The 16,897-nt window shown below is 39.3% G+C and overlaps 1 protein-coding gene across 5 annotated transcripts in view; it reads left to right on the top strand.

Annotated features, from left to right (window-relative positions):
* The window catches only part of Nup205 (nucleoporin 205), a 67,858-nt gene that overhangs the window by 11,922 nt on the left and 39,039 nt on the right, over positions 1-16,897 (top strand). For all 5 annotated transcript variants that reach the window (XM_052721147.1, XM_052721149.1, XM_052721148.1 and 2 more), the window contains exons 6-15: positions 769-997; positions 2,157-2,321; positions 3,964-4,139; positions 7,119-7,235; positions 7,417-7,554; positions 8,861-9,011; positions 10,214-10,419; positions 11,708-11,890; positions 13,532-13,582; positions 15,043-15,252. In XM_052721147.1, the coding sequence (XP_052577107.1) occupies positions 769-997; positions 2,157-2,321; positions 3,964-4,139; positions 7,119-7,235; positions 7,417-7,554; positions 8,861-9,011; positions 10,214-10,419; positions 11,708-11,890; positions 13,532-13,582; positions 15,043-15,252 (1,626 nt within the window). The remainder of the gene's footprint in view (positions 1-768; positions 998-2,156; positions 2,322-3,963; positions 4,140-7,118; positions 7,236-7,416; positions 7,555-8,860; positions 9,012-10,213; positions 10,420-11,707; positions 11,891-13,531; positions 13,583-15,042; positions 15,253-16,897) is intronic.

Raw genomic sequence — 16,897 nt, forward strand, 5'->3', positions numbered from 1 at the left:
CAGTACCTGCAGAGATCACAAAAGAGCAGAGGATCCCCTGGAACTGTAGTTACAGAAAGTTGTAAGCCTCTGTGGGTGCTGAGAATCAAACCCTTTGGAAAAGCAACCAGTGCTCTTAACCACTGAGCCATCTCTCCAGCCCCATAAAACAGAGATTTTGTTTTGTCTTTGTTTTTTTGAAATAGCGTTTCTCTGTGTAGTTCTGGCTGTCCTGGAACTCACTCTGTAGACCAGGCTGGCCTCGAACTCAGAGATCTACCTGCCTCTGCCTCCCAAGTGCTGGGATTAAAGGCATGTGTCACCATTGCCTGCCCGCCCCCACGAGCTTTTTTTTCATCTGAGACAGGGTCTCACAATGTAGTATTTGACTGGTCTGGAACTTGCTATGTAGACCAGGATAGCTTCCAACTCAGAGATCCACCTGCCTATGGGATTGAAGGCGTGAACAACTACCCCCATGGAAACTCTGCGTTTTAAATGTATAGACCACGCTGCTCGTGGAATTGGTTTGCAGTTGTTCCTGTTGCTATGCCACTATTTATGACTCGTCCAGTTCTTTCTGAAATGAATTGTTCAAGGAATTGGTCACCATGATTTTTAAGGAATTGAAAGGAGAGGACTAAACCCTAGATTTCGTTCAGAATGCTAGCAATTTTAAGATCACTCAGATTCAAATTGCTTATTTTGTTACCTTTACGGAAGATAGTCTACATTTTGTAATAGCAGACTTTGCTAAAGTTCATATCACAGTTATGTTTTTACTTGTAGGTTTCTGATCTCATCAAGGAGTGCAGGCAGTCTCTGGCAGAAAGCCTTTTTGCCTGGGCTTGCCAGTCACCATTAGGCAAAGATGACACCCTCCTCCTCATTGGGCATTTGGAAAGAGTGACAGTTGAGGCTGACGGCTCCCTGGATGCAGTGAATCTGGCTCTCCTTATGGCTCTTCTCTACTGTTTTGATACCAGCTTTATAGAACAAAGCACAGAGGAACGAGATGGTATTGCTCTTTATAGTTATGCCTTTTAATGTTGTTTTTTTCCTAGACTCCCTGTGGTTCAGGGTGCATGGTTGTGTGTCAGAAGACAACTTTCAGGAGTTAGTTGTCTTCTTCCACCATATGAGTTCAGGAGGTAAACTTAGGCTGCCAGGTTTGGCAGGAGCAGGGTCACCCTCTTAGCTATCTTGCCAGTCTGGCTTTGAACTCTTGATCTTCCTGCTCTAGCCTTCTGAGTGTTGGAATTATAGGCATGTGCTGCCACACCCAGAAGTTAGATTTTAAGTGGGTAAGAGAACATTCAAAAAGCACTATTTTAACTTCTAGAATATAAATTAGCCTCTTTGTTTCTATCTGTGCAATTCAGGCATGTTTGGAATATTTTAAATGTATGATGCACATGTAAGGCTAAGATCAGAACTCAGTTTTAGAGGGAGTGCTTGGCATGAGGCGCTGAGGTTGCTAACCCTAATAGCAGCAACAGCAAAAAAGCCCTGGTAGTAGTTGTTCCTGTGCCTTTTTTTTTTTTTTTTTTTGTGGCACAGTCTTTCTGTATTGACTGTCCTGGAACTCTATGTAGACCCCGCTGGCCTTGAGCTCACAGAGATCCACCTGCTTCTGCCTCCTGAGTGCTGGGATTAAAGGTTTAGGTGTGTGCCATCACGCTTGGCTTTGTTCTTATGAAATTTGTTTCTTTTGAGATTTGAAATGGCTGTCTTACATGATAGTTGATAATGTGTTCTTGTGTACACATGCCTAACTTCACTGTTTTGTTCCGTATTTACATTTTAAAAACTCTTGTGAAAACACAGAATCTTTATTTTGTCTTTGACATAGTTTTTTTTTTAAAGTAGATAATTCATTTTATCTTTAGAGAGCATTTATTTATATTTTAGAATTCTTATATACAGAAAAAAGTGAGTGCCTCTTTTTTCTAATTTAAGTTGTTAACTTAAAATTTAGGGTTATCTTTCCTTTTTAGTTTTTGTGTGTATCATACTTAACAGTAATATGGATTTTGTTATATCAAATAATAATGTTAATTAGTCATAATTCCTTTTGAAATGCTGAGTGTTTTTGACTTTTAGATATTCCTTTGTATCAGAAGCGAGAACTTATTTCTGTTCCTTTCTGGTGAAGTGGTCTATTTTTGTGTTTTCAGATATGATTCATCAGCTTCCACTGTTGACAGAGAGACAGTACATTGCAACAATTCACTCTCGTCTCCAGGACTCGCAGCCTTGGAAGCTTCCTGGGCTACAGGCCACTGTTAGACTTGCCTGGGCACTGGCATTGAGGGGAATATCCCAGCTACCTGATGTAACAGGTAAATTATGGGTGATCTTGTTATGAGAAAGGATGTATCAGCAGCTAATGAAAGTTTGAGATAACTGACTTGTGCTACCACACCCAGCAATATTTTTATTTTCTTCCTTTAAAATTTTTTTAGATTCATTTTATGTGTATGAATGTTTTACCTGCATATATGTCTGTATACCACATGTGTGCCTTATGTTCCCTGAGACCCAAGAATCTCATGGACTTAGGAATGGTTTCTAGCTATCTTGTGGATGCTGGGAATGGAATCTCAGTTTTCTGGAAGAGCAGTCAGTGCTCTTAACCACTGAACCATCTCTCCAGCCCCAAGTGCATTTATTTTCAAATATCAAATTTTAAATCAGGGAGAGAATATGTGTAAATATGAGCATGAGAAAATACAAGTTCTGTTTGATAAAAATTTGTAAGCCAGGAACAGTGAGTGGTGTGTGCTGCACCCTTTAGTCCCAGAACTCAGGAGGCAGAGGCAGGCAGATCTCTGAGTTCAAGGCCAGCCTGGTCTACAGAGTGAGTTCCAGGACAACCAGGACTACACAGACTGTCCCCAAAGCAACAAAAACCCCTCAAAACCTTGTAAATAATCTTGAGACACACCACTTTTGCTGTCTCAGAGAAGAACTTCATAAGTTATTTCCCTTTCTTGGATCTAGTGACAGAGTTCTTTAACCTTCAGAGTAAGAGTTAAAAGTTTAAAATTCCGCCGGGCGGTGGTGGCGCACGCCTTTAATCCCAGCACTCGGGAGGCAGAGCCAGGCGGATCTCTGTGAGTTCGAGGCCAGCCTGGACTACCAAGTGAGTTCCAGGAAAGGCGCAAAGCTACACAGAGAAACCCTGTCTCGAAAAAACCAAAAAAAAAAAAAAAAAAAAAAAGTTTGAAATTCCAACAGGCTGAGTCATACCATTTTTTGTTTGTTTGTTTGTTTGTTTGTTTCTCTAGACAGGGTTTCTCTGTGTGGTTTTGGAGCCTGTCCTGGAACTGGATCTGTAGACCAGGCTGGCCTTGAACTCACAGAAATCCGCCTGCCTCTGCCTCCTGAGTGCTGGGATTAAAGGCGTGCTCCACCACCACCAATGAGTCACAACGATTTTCTTTCTTTTTTGGGGTGTGAATGATTGAACTTAGTATCTTCTGCATGTGTGCTAGGTGAGGGTTCTGCCATCAAGCTACATCCTAGTTTTTTTTAGACAGGGTCTCATGTATCCCAGGCTGGCCCCAATCTATATATAGCTGTGGGTGCACTTGAGTTATGATCCTCCTGGCTCCACCTCCGAAGTGCTGGATTATTAAATGTGCACCACCACAACAAACCACTTATTACTATTCTAAAAATTGTTTTTCATTTTCATTCTTGATTTTGTTCACAAGCTTTTCCATTGTATCAACCTGAAAATTTAATTTTTTGAATTCAGTGTATTGGAAAGGATGTACTCTTTCAGTAGTTTTTTTTTTTTTTTTTTTTTTTTTTGAGTTTGTGAATCCATTATAATTATATATAACCCCATTTTGTGCATAGCACCTGTTAGGAGACTGGAAAAATGTCTGAAATATGAGCCACGAGCATTCTGTCATGAGATAGAACTTGAATTAAAGACTTTCTCAGTTTGCTTTTTAATGTTCTAAATCTTTCTAGCCCTGGCTGAGTTCACGGAAGCAGATGAAGCAATTGCCGAACTCGCCATTGCTGATGGCGTCTTCCTGTTTCTCACCGAGTCTGTCGTGCTGTCCGAAAACTTCTGTCAGGAAGAATTTTACATTCGCAGAACCCATAATCTCATTACAGACTTCCTTGCATTTATGCCTATGAAAGTAAGTATAACAGTGTAGAATGAGCTTCTAAGATGGTTGAAAACTGTTTTAACTAGCTTCATGTTTGGGAGCTAATAAAGTTAGTACAGACTAAGATCTGACAGTGATGTATTACAAGTACAGTTTGGAAGGTAAAGTGAAATAATATAAATAATAATAGTAATATAACTGGAAAGATGTCTTCCTGAAGAAACACTCGACACTGAGAACGCTTTTTCAGAAAGTAGTGGGTTAATGAAAATCTCTCTGTGGGTAGGTGATTACTGTTAATTTCCTGGTACCCTGGGCGGCAGGTACCCTAGTGCTGAGGGTACCTTCTTAATACTCTTGGCTCTCTATGCCATGTGTTCCATGTCTTCAGAATCAGCCAGCTTTGACATGAAATATTGAGGCTTAAAAGAAATTGTGTCTGAGCCAGGCGTGGTGGTGCATTTAATCCCAGCACTCAGGAGGCAGAAATGTGGATTTCTTTTGAGTTCGAGGCCAGCCTGGTCTACAGAGTGAGTTCCAGGACAACCAGGGTTGTTACACAGAGAAACCCTGTCCCTTGCCTTGGAAAGCCAAAGAAAAAAGTGTCTGTACTGAAACTATATAGGACTCCCCCCCCCCCCATTATTTCCTAAACAATATAGAATAACAGCTATTGGTATTGTTTACATTAGGTATTGTAAGTTATCTAGAGATTGCTTAAAGAATAGATTGGAAGATTGTTGTAGGATGTATTCAACTACCTTGTTATTTTGTATAAGAGACATGAGTATCCATAGATTTCTTGGTATCCTCAGGTGGTAGTGAAACCAATCCTTCATGGATTTCAAGCGACTACTGTATTTTTATACCTGATTTGGAAGAGGCATGGTGGAAAATCTCCTTTTATAGATAATTTTTTAGACTTTTTATTCATGGTACACAGATGAACCTCAGCATGCTTGTATGGTGACATATGGATTAGGAGATGAACATAGCCAGGTGGGGTGGCTGGGTCTGTAATCTCAGCACCTGTTCATTGTGTTTCTCCTGTGGTCCAGGTACTGTGTTAGGTGTGAAGCAAACAGATAGAGCTGGTCCAGCACAGTGCTGGATCATGTATACAAGGCTCTGATAGCCCCTAAACCCCTCTTCTCAAAAGAGAAAACAACAAAGAAAGAAATACTAAGAAGCCAAATGAGTAAGATGCTGTCTTCCTCCTAGCAAAGACTTTATAATCCTGCTGGAAAGATTCATCAGATATAAAGAAAAATGTAGATTGCACTAGCACCTCCTTGCAGATACAGGCAGTAAGTGGCAGTAGGTTTCTTTAGGCGAAGGTAACTCAGTGAAGGACTGGAATAGTCAGAGTGAACAGGTAAGCTGAGACTCCAGGAACTCTAAAGACGTAAAGGTGAGCAAGACAGAGTTTTGGAGTAGGAAGAAGCCTGCCAGTGCTTTCATTTTGTATCTGGGGAAAGGAACCCTTAGAAAGGTTAAGGTTTAAAGTACTTCTTTTTTTGTTTTTTTTTTTGGTTTTTCGAGACAGGGTTTCTCTGTGCAGCTTTGCGCCTTTCCTGGGACTCACTTGGTAGCCCAGGCTGGCCTTGAACTCACAGAGATCCGCCTGGCTCTGCCTCCCGAGTGCTGGAATTAAAGGCGTGCGCCACCACCGCCCGGCTTAAAGTACTTCTAATTAATAACCTACATGAGTATTTGATTATGGGGAGATAATGACTGTCTGAAAAGATGAAAGTTAGGGAATTATGATAGAAGAGTCAGAAATGTCTTGGGCAAGGGAAACAATGAGTTTAATCACACAATTCTTGGATACTAGAATATACTTAAAAGATACAGGATGATTTCAGGTTTTTTTTTTTAATGAGCTTTAATAATTTGTATCTGCCACTGAATATGTCCATTTTGTTCAATTTACTATATTAACTGGTGTACAGTATATTATTCCTAAGGTTCCTGTTTTAGACTCTGTAGTCATGATGCCTCTGTAATTGTCTTCTCCCCTTCACAAATTAATTTATTTTTATGTGTGTTAGTGTTTGCTTGCATATATGTGTACCATGTACATGCAGTACCTAGGGAGGCCAGAAGAGGGTGTTTGATCCCCTGGGATTAGAGTTGCGACAGTTGTGAGCCCCTGTTGTGGGTACTGGGAACATAGCTGATCTCTGGAAGAGGGTCTTAACTACTGAGTCATCTCCTCAACGTCTCTCCTCTCATTCATAATGTAGTTGAAGGTTTATCAGTCTCATCTTTCCTTCGGATCCAGTTTTGGCTTTATTGATTTTTTTTTTTTTTTTTTGGCCTTAGATTTCGTTTAACTGTTAACTGAGTTTTTGTTTTTGATTTTGAGATAGGGTTTCTTTGTGCAGCCTTGGCTGTCGTGGAACTTATTTTGTAGACCAGGCTGGCCTCGAACTCACAGAGATCCACCTGCTTCTGCTTCCTGAGTGCGGAGATTAAAGGCGTAACATGTTCTTAGTAGTTCCAGGGATGTGAAGTTTCATGCAGTATTTAGGAAAATCCCTCAGTAGAGATAGCCTGTCCCAAATGTTAGTAATGTCTCTGTTGAGAAACACTAATCTCCACTTCTGTGAAGTGGAAAATTCTATCATTACTTTTTTTTTTTTTTTTAACATTTTATACTTCATTTATTGTGTGTGTATATGTATATGGGCATGAGCATGTCATGATGGGCAGGATGGAAATCAGGACAGCCTGTAGAAGTTGGTTCTTTCCACCTCTTGTGGTTGGCAGGCTTCGCACAGGTATCTTTACCCATTGAACCATCTCCCTGGCTCCCTGTGATCCTTAAGATATTATAATCTTAGTATTTTAATGAAATTCTTAGTGTATTTTTCATGTTGCTAAAATATACCTGTGTTTAAGTGATATTTTCTTATGTCTTGTTACTCTTAGTTACCTAATTTCTTGATTTTGTTATTAACCAATGCATGAGATAGTTGCATTAAGCCTTGTCTAATACATACAAAGGTGAAGCAGCTGAAGAATCGGGCAGATGAAGATGCTCGGATGATTCATATGAGTATCCAGATGGGTAACGAGCCCCCCATTTCACTTAGAAGGGACCTGGAACACTTAATGCTCCTGGTAAGCCATTCTGTTGGAGAGACTGAGATTTTCTTTTTTTTACTCTCTTTTCTGTTCCATTGTTTTTTTTTCTTGAACCTTGGAAAATTTTAGTGAAAGAATTCAATACTAATATACTTTTTTATTTCTGTAATTTATTTGTTATAAACATTTCTCCATAGTTTTTGCTTATTCTCTGCAGATTGGTGAACTCTATAAAAAGAACCCTTTTCATTTGGAGCTTGCTCTAGAATACTGGTGTCCCTCAGAGCCCCTGCAGACTCCCACGATCATGGGCTCTTACCTGGGAGTGGCTCACCAGCGACCCCCTCAGCGCCAAGTGAGTTTCACAGCTTTTTATTTTTATTCTCTGGTTGGGTCATTGGACAGTTTTGAACACAAGCACTAAGTTATTTAGAAACCAGCACTTTCCTTCTTTTATTTGAGAAAATTTGAATCCATTTAAGTTGGGCTCATCTTGAATTTTATATAATCAGCCCTTCATTTTGTACTAGACATGTGACAAATGGTTAGCAGCAGGAAAGCTCCTAGTCTCATTATATATCGCTGTCCTCTATAGGTGTGACAATAACCAGTATACATAATTCTGATGAGGCGTAAGCAGTGTAGAAGAAGACTTAGAGGTCATAGTTGATGACATCGCACCTGGGAGTCTTCATATATGTAGACAAGCACCGGTTTCTGTCCTACGTTCTCTATAATATAATATACACAAATACAAGGATTGTCATGTCAGAATTCATCAGTTGGGATTTCGCTCTCAGAAGCTTGCATGCTATATATTCATTATCCCCTCCCTGGAGTCTAGAATGAGTGCTTCCTTTTTCTTTATATTTCTTACATTTATTGTTTTGGCTTTTTCTCCATGTTGAAAAAGGTATTCTATAGAAGGAAATAGGAAAGCTTTTCAAAGGTTTCCAGTGCCCTAATTTCACATTTCAGTTTGACATATTGCCATATTTACTTCCTCTACAACTATGCTTTTATCTTGATGGATGTTTTAAAGCAAACAGTTTTCAGTAAGACATGGTTAAGTATTTTTCTCAGAAATAAGGATATTTTTTCTACAGTATTATAAAACTATTTTATACCTAGCAGTTCACAATAATTTCCAGATATCTGAAAATGTACTTAGTTTTTAGTTTTACACAGTTAAAACATGAGTAGTTGGGGCTGGAGCGGTGGCTCAGCAGGGCAGAACAGAGCACCAGAGTTCAGTTCCTAGCACCTATGTCAGATGGATCGATCACAACTGCAGGTTCAGAGATCTGATGCCTCTTCTGGCCACTGGGCACCTGTACATACATACAGACACAGACACATGTGTGTACAAAACCAAAAGTAAATTTTAAAAATTATTAGTAGTCTTATATGTTGTGACATTGAGGTGGAAATTGGACATTGGAAGAAAATGTGCTGAATGTTTAGAATGATGTTCTTTAATTGTCTTACATCACTAATAACAAGCTTAACAGTTTTTCATAAATAAAATAGCAGTTACTTTTTATTTTTTTATGGCAGTGAATTAAATCATAGTACTGAATTTGTTTTAGTTTTTATTAGCTAGTTCATATTGCCTTAAAGTTAAGATACATTTCCTATAAACTTTTTTTTCTTAATTTCAGGTTGTCTTGTCAAAGTTTGTTAGACAAATGGGTGACCTGTTGCCTCCAACTATTTATATTCCTTATTTAAAAATGCTCCAGGGCTTGGCCAATGGGCCTCAGTGTGCTCACTACTGTTTTAGCCTGCTCAAAGTCAATGGTAGTAGTCACGGTAAGGGCAGTCTGCATGTCAAATTTGTTTTTACACTATTGTTCATGTACCACTGTAGATTCTACCGTAGGTATAAATTGCATTTATAATAACTGAGGGAAAGAGTTACACTGGTGATTTTTATGCGTGGTAATGCTTTGATTATGGTCTCAGAGATTGGGGGATTTTGCCATTTATCTTGTTAAATATAGTCTGCAGCAATATATGTTACATCTGATACATAAGAACAAGTATATTTCCTTGCAATGGAGGTTTGGTTTCTTTTTTGCTTTACTTTGTTTTGAGATGAGGTCTCACTCTATAACCTAAGCTGTCTTAGAACTCACTCTAAAGCCCGGGATGGACCTAAACCTGTCGCCGTCCTCCTGCCTCAGCCTCCAGAGTACTAGAGTGCTAGGTGTAAGCCGTCATGCATAGCTAAATTTCATTCTGTAATTTGTCTTCACAAATACTTGTTTTCTTGTTACTAATTTTCCGACTCAGATCTGGTTAAGCCAGATATACTGCTAAAAGGGAAAAGAAACTAAATGCTGTGTTGGCTGCATATTTTTATTTTCACTTTTGTATGTGAAGAATATGAGGTTTGGAGAAGTTAAGTTTTAATATACCCATGGTGACAGGTTGGGGCCATGATTAAAATAGATCTGCCTGGCTCCCAAACCAGCATATTGGCTACTCTGTCAGGGCCTGCTTGTCTTATTTGTGGTGCTCTACCCCACAATGCTTGGTATGTAAAGGGATATTATAATTTATAGATCTACGCTAGAGCTGTCGTTTTATGAGAATTCAAGCTCAGCCCTTGTGAATTATTTGGTGGGAAAAAGTAGCCATTTTGTTACATGACAACTTCTAGTAGGAAGCAGGTAAATGGCATGCAAAGTCACTTTCTATGGGCACCACCTCGTCCTTAGGTCTAAGCAAGAATGAATCCAGAGGGAATCTGATCCCTTTCAGCATACTTCTTACCTGGGCAAAACAGCACTGCTCCTTCAGGACAGACTGACTGTCTGCTATGACAAAGGCAAACTAATGTCATTAGACATTAAATTATGCTTAGACTCCAGCAAGCAGCCAGACCTGTTGTTGCTGTGAGACTGGTGCGTGGTCCTAGTGCCTCTCATGTGCTAGGTAGGCGGTGTTCCACATTTGAGTCCCAATCGGAAGTGTTTGAAAGGAAACTCTTATGTTGCTTTTCCTTTCAGTTGAAAACATCCAGGGAGCGGGTGGCAGTCCTGTGTCCTGGGAGCATTTCTTTCACTCCTTATTGCTTTACCATGAACATCTCCGAAAGGACCTGCCAAGTGCAGATAGTGTCCAGTACCGCCACCTTCCTTCACGTGGCATCACTCAGAAGGAGCAAGATGGACTGATTGCTTTTCTCCAGCTGACGTCTACTATTATCACTTGGGTAGGTGACCCATCCACAGAACGATTTGATCTGTGTGGTGGTATGATGATGTCTCAAGTGGCCAAGCGTTTTCTTTTAGTGTTAATGTTTGTGAGTGATATATTTAGCACATACATACATCCTTATGCTCTTGTTGTCTAGACTTCAGAGGATATAATTTTTGCTAGTTCTGTTCACTGCACAATCTTAATTTGAAAATTATATCCTAAACACATAAGTAGTCAAGAGAGGAAAGAGTCAGTTGGGTGTGCCTTCTTCTGGAACAGTGGTTCTCAAACTGTGGGTTGCGGGGGTTGAACAACCCTTTCACAGGGATCACTTAAGACTGTCGGAAAACACAGACATATTTACATTTAACAGTAGCAAAGTTGCAGTTGTGAAGTAGCAATAAAAATAATTTTATGGTTGGGGGTCACCACAACATGAAGAGCTGTATTAAAGGGTCACAGCAATAGGAAGGTTGAGAAGTGCTGCTCTAGAAGGTAATTCTGGTAGAGGTTCCGAGGTAGACACATGTGTTGGTGTATATGCGTGCAACATTCTTATCAAATCATTTTAGCTGCTTCTACCAGGTCAGTCTTATTTTCATTATAGACTTTGCACAACTTAGAAGTCCTAGTTGATTGCTGCAGCAGAATGAACTGCTCAGGTTGACATTTTGTCTGGAATATAGAAATGTTTTTTGTTTTTGATTTTTCTAATCATATTATTATGGTATTATGCATTAAAATATCAAATTTATTATGTCTTATTGAAATAAAATGAAGTAATCCCTGATAAAATATTTTTCTTTTTTTTCCTCAAAAAGAAAAGATATTGCTGACCTGTTCATGAATTAGATATATTTTAGTGTAATAATACTGTGTTGTTCTAGAAAGGACTTAAAAGTGCCTGACATTTATGTCACCCTAGTAGATAGACTATTTATCTTTTGTAGTAGTATTTTTTGTTCTTGGATCTGCCAGAGAAATTCTTTGAAATTTATCTTCTATTTCTTCCAAGACCAAACTAGAATCTGATTTAATCTACCAATAGACTTCAAGCTAAATGATGGACTCTCTTTGTTTTAGTATGTATTAAATGTATATAGCCAGTATGTATTGCTGATGGAAGCCAGACTTGGTACTGTATTCACATCTGTTCAGGAGGCCACGTCAGGAGGAAGGCTTGAGTTAATGGAGTTGGAGACCAGTATCGGCAGCTTAGCGAGAGCCTTTCTTCGAAAACAAAACAAAAAAGCCTAGAAAAATAAATAAAATAGCGTTCTTGTTTTGTGTTCAAATCTCAGAGTGAAAATGCTCGCCTGGCGCTTTGTGAGCATCCTCAGTGGACACCTGTCGTGGTGATTCTGGGGCTCCTGCAGTGCAGTATTCCCCCAGTTCTCAAAGCTGAGCTACTGAAGACACTGGCCGCTTTTGGAAAGTCTCCTGAAATTGCTGCTTCACTTTGGCAGTCATTGGAATACACTCAGGTAGTGCCATGAACTTTCTTATTTGTATAATTTAGAGAATGGTTATACTGTAGAAGCAAGAGCATTTGTTGAAGCAGAGTATTCCAGGGGATTCTCATATAGGAAGTTAGGATTTGGGAGCCAAGAATAGCGTTAGAAACTGATAGTCTGGGTTGTTTTCTTGGTGGTTGACAACCTTACTAGGTTATGAAAGCTAGATCTTCAAGTAACTAAAGATCTTACTTACTTCCCAAGATCAGTGAGATACTACTAGTGTGGCAGACTAATGTGCCACGGTTGTTTTTGAGACCAGGTTAATGAATGTAAGCCTTCAGACATATCTCTACTCATTAAATGCAGGAAATAGGTATTCATGTTTTCTATACTGTTCCTTTTCCTCTGTGCCCTTCCTGCCCAAAACTAGGAGAGTGAAGTATCTGAGTAGCTTTCTGTTATCATGGTTTTAGCTGTTAAAGTGCCATCCAACTGTTTGATAAGTTTTACAGAAATTTTCAGAGCAGCTACCTGACATATCAGGGAATGATTTTTCTTTTTCTAAAAGTCAGCTCTGTTGGAATTATTCCATTAAGTATTGTTTTCTCTGTGTGATTCCCTAAGTAGAAAGAATATGTTTTAGAGCAGTGGTTCTCACCCTTCCCAAGGCTGCCATCCTTTTATACAGTTCCCCATGTGTGGGGACCCTCACCATAACAGTATTTTTGTTGTTACTTCATAACTGCAATTTTGCTACTGTTATGAGTCATAATGTAAATGTCTGAAAATACAAAATATCTAATATGTGACCCCTGTGAAAGGGTTGTTTGGCCCACAAAGGGGTCATGACCCACAGGTTGAGAACCATGCTTATAGAACTAACTTTAAGGAGATACTTAGGTGGAATATGCATTTGTCTCAGAGATAATACATATAAGGGGGCCTGTGATTCTTGTTAATTGTTCACATAAACAGAGACTTCTAGATTTTTTCCAAATGTGCATCCTGAAGATGAGAATAGCCATTAAAACAGTTAATGGAGTTTATGGTTTATCTGTGTGCTGGCAGACTGAGACTGTCGTTCCCTCTCTTGGTTCATAGTAATCCAGTACTTGCAGTGTCCTGCCTCTTCACTGCCGTATGTGACTGGGTGTGTTGTCTCTAGAGCAGCACCACTCTTTGTTGTTGTTTTAGTCTACACAGTAGAGGCCCCTTAACTTTCTTCAGGAGAAGGAAGTATGAAGATGTGTGGTTTATCCTACCACAGGCACTGAAGGGCCGTGACACACTCAGGAAGAACTAACTTAGCTCAGACTTACCTGTTCTCAAGCTGCTTCTTGGTTACGTATGACTGGTTGTGAGCAGAGAGTGTCTTGAACATGGGTCAGGTTCTACCCTGTAAGTCCTTTTCAAGAGCAAATTCCAGAATATCCGAGAGGAATTTGCTAAGAAAAATAAATGGTATGCTCTCAGAACTTAGCAGTTTTCTGTATGTTATAGTTCTGTCTGCCAGAACTGCTAATGAGAGTTGATCAGTGACTCCTTGGTGATCGCTTATGATAGATAGAGTGAGCCTGTAAGAGTGGTGGGGGAGATGTGTAACTGTGTCATGCCAGTACTGCTCATTGATGGACAAGGATGCTCCTGATATGCATTTCTTCCTTCCAGATACTGCAGACCGTCAGGGTTCCAAGCCAGAGGCAAGCTATTGGTATTGAGGTAAAGTTTTCTTTTTTAGTTTCAACACTACATTCATTCATTCATTCATACAGTAATGCCAAAATTGTGAGAAGTTATTGGTAGATTATTCAGTTTCTGTAATTTTTCAATTTAATATATTTGCTTTTGGAAGGTTCATTAATGCTGAAATGGAGACAAAGTCTTTTTATTATTATTTAATTAATTTATTTATATACTATATGGTCATGTGTATGCCTAGGCACACATGTACCTTAGTATGTGCGTGGAGGTCAGAGGACAGCCTTGAGGAGTCAGTTCTCTTCTTCCATATTGTGGGAGTCTGGGGATCACACTCGGGTCGTCAGGCTTGGAGGCAAGCATCTTTATCTGCTGTGCCATCTTGTTAATTATGAAATGAAGCAGTCAGTGAAAGAAACTAATATGTTCAGAGTTGGAAAAAGGATGTCATATGGCAGCCATCTGAATGGAAAGTCTTGATTGGAATTGTTTTAATTAGGTTAGTTAAGTCAACTTGGAGTGAGAATTAATGTTTTGTTTGTTTGAGATGATATCTTGCTTTGTATCTCTGGTTGACCGTGAGCTGCTAATAGTTCCTAAGTGCTGGATAACAGTCATGTGACAATACCTCCAGTGGGAGAAATTATCTGTTCCTTTTCTGTCTTTTTATTTGTTACATCTATTTATTTTGCAGGAAGGTGGCACATGCTGAGGCATGTCAATGGAGGTCATAGGAAAAAAAATTTTTTTTTAGATTTATTTATTATGCATACAGTATTCAGCCTGCATGTATGCCAGCAGGCCAGAAGAGGGCACCAGATCTCATTATAGGGGTTATGAGTCACTATGTGGTTGCTGGGAATTGAACTCAGGACCTCTGGAAGAGCAGCTGGTGCTCTTACCTCTGATCCATCTCTCCAGCCCCTAGGGGAACATTTTTAGTTGTCAGTTCTCTCTCTTACAGTGTAGATTCTGGGGTCAAATGTATATTCTCAGACTTGGCAGGAAGCACCCTTTCCCACTGAGCCATCTCACCATCCCTTCTCCTTTTCTGTTACTTTTGAGATTAAAATTATATCGTTTCTCTTTTCCTTTCCTCCCTCTAAGACTCCCATATACTCCTCTTTGTTCTTTTTCAAATTCATGGCCTCTTTTGTTTATTAAGTGTGTTACATGCATATATGCATATGTATATACATACATATTCCTAAATACAGTGTGCTCTGTGTATGTCACTTGTGTGTTTAGAAGTGTGTAAAAATCTTTTTTATTTCAAAGTTGAGATACTATGTGTAAATTTGAAATTCTTCTGACTCATTAGATTGATGTACTTTGGTGTCTTTTCTGCTAAGTGGGAAGTACTATTTGTTAATTATTTGTGTTGTGATATATCATTGTTAATGAGTTAGTATCAGCAAAATGCTCTTATTTGATAGTCATTAGCTTTGTATTGCTAATTCTCTTTGTTCTTTTCCTTGAAGGTTGAACTCAATGAAATAGAGTCCCGTTGTGAAGAATACCCCTTGACTCGGGCTTTTTGCCAGTTGATCAGTGCCCTGGTGGAGAGCTCGTTCCCTTCCAATCTGGGCGCTGGCCTGCGCCCCCCTGGCTTTGACCCTTACTTGCAGTTCCTCAGGGATTCTGTGTTTCTCCGATTCCGTACGAGAGCTTACCGGAGAGCAGCTGAAAAGGTGATATTCAGAGGAAACGTTTCTCTCCTTTTAACTTAACTTCTCTCCTTTTAACTCAGTTTTTTCAACCAAGGTGTAAGGCTATAAATTCAGTTCAGCTTTTGGAAGTTCATAATATTTATAGTCCTAATTCTGTAGTCCCTACTTGGATTATTCATGTGTCTTACAAATAAATTTGGGCATTAAAATAGACACAGTTTAATGATCAGTGAGAGTTTTCTGATAGTTCACAGTCAGTTCTTAACTGAACACTTTTTTGAGATAAAATCTCACTATGTCTCACTGAGCAGATTTTAACTAACATTGAACTAAAACCTTTCCACCCTTGTTTGAAACACATGGGATGCTTTAGATTAGGAGTTGTATTGCCAGGCGGTGTTGGCACACACCTTTAATCCCAGCACTCGGGAGGCAGAGGCAGGTGGATCTCTGTGAGTTCAAGGCCAGCCTGGGCTACAGAGTGAGTTCCAGGACAGGCTCCAAAACTACACAGAGAAACCCTGTCTCGAAACCTCCCCCTCCCCCCCAAAAAAATCAATTCAAGTCTGCTTGTTAGTTCTGTTAGCAGTTCTAGGTTGTGAATTATTCACCCCGAGGGAACCTATGTTATGAACCAGTGGACTTAGCTTCCGTGGGTGAACGCTGAGAGCAATGGTGTTTATGCACATCTTGGCTCTGCTCCGTGACACCACCGAGCTCATCGTATATATCATTTTATGTAATTCTAGTATTACTTCGAGGCAGGTACTAGTAATGTTCCAATTTTACAGATGGAGGCTTAGCAAAGTTAAGGAACTTGCCTAAGGTCCAGGACCAGGATTTGAACATAGGACTCTGTCTTCAGATCCAAGCTCATAACCACTAAGCTATGTAAGAGACCCTTCCAGGTTCTTGTGTAGTTCACCTTTAGTGTATGATGCTGTTTATTATCTCACAGAATATCCTTGGATATAATTTATAGGAATGTTTCTGCTCTACTAGTTTGTTGTTTTCTTAGCCTGCTGGATGTTTTGTTACGTTAATGATTATAGAATGAACTTAGTTCATGCTAATATTGAACAATTCAGAACATAAGAAATTTTATCACCCCAGCCCTGTTACAAAAGAAAAATGGTAATTTCTAGTCTTTTTTCTTGTTTGTACACACATTTAAATAGCACTGGAAAGAATACCTTACATTACTTTGTATTGTTTGCATGGAGATTACAAGTAATTATGAAGATTCACTTAAAAAATGGCCTTTAGATGGCTTCATAGTATCCATTCCTTGTATCTATACCTGGCATAGTCTGATTCTTTGCATTTTCATCATTAGGGGTCATATGGTGATCTAATATTTAGTCACAGAAACAGAGTTCTCTTTGCTTTATAATTTATTTTTTAGTGATGATAAATATAAGGGGATACATTTTATTTCATCTCTAGGTCTGCCTTGTTAGCATAAGTCTCCTGCTTCACTAAACATATTTCAATGAGCAATGTCTGTGTGATTATTGCAGTCTTTTCAACAAAATCTTCCGGCACATTTTTGCACCTGTTTTAAATGTCTTATTTGTCTTGTCTTGATAAGGTCATTACGACCTCAGTGTTTGCAGTACTAGTCAGCCACGTTCTTTGCAGATAATTTTTGCCCATATGAAGCTAC

This window comes from Peromyscus californicus, unplaced genomic scaffold (genome assembly GCF_007827085.1).
Source record: "Peromyscus californicus insignis strain IS unplaced genomic scaffold, ASM782708v3 Scaffold_6__1_contigs__length_162567912, whole genome shotgun sequence".
In the NCBI taxonomy this organism is placed as follows: domain Eukaryota; kingdom Metazoa; phylum Chordata; class Mammalia; order Rodentia; family Cricetidae; genus Peromyscus; species Peromyscus californicus.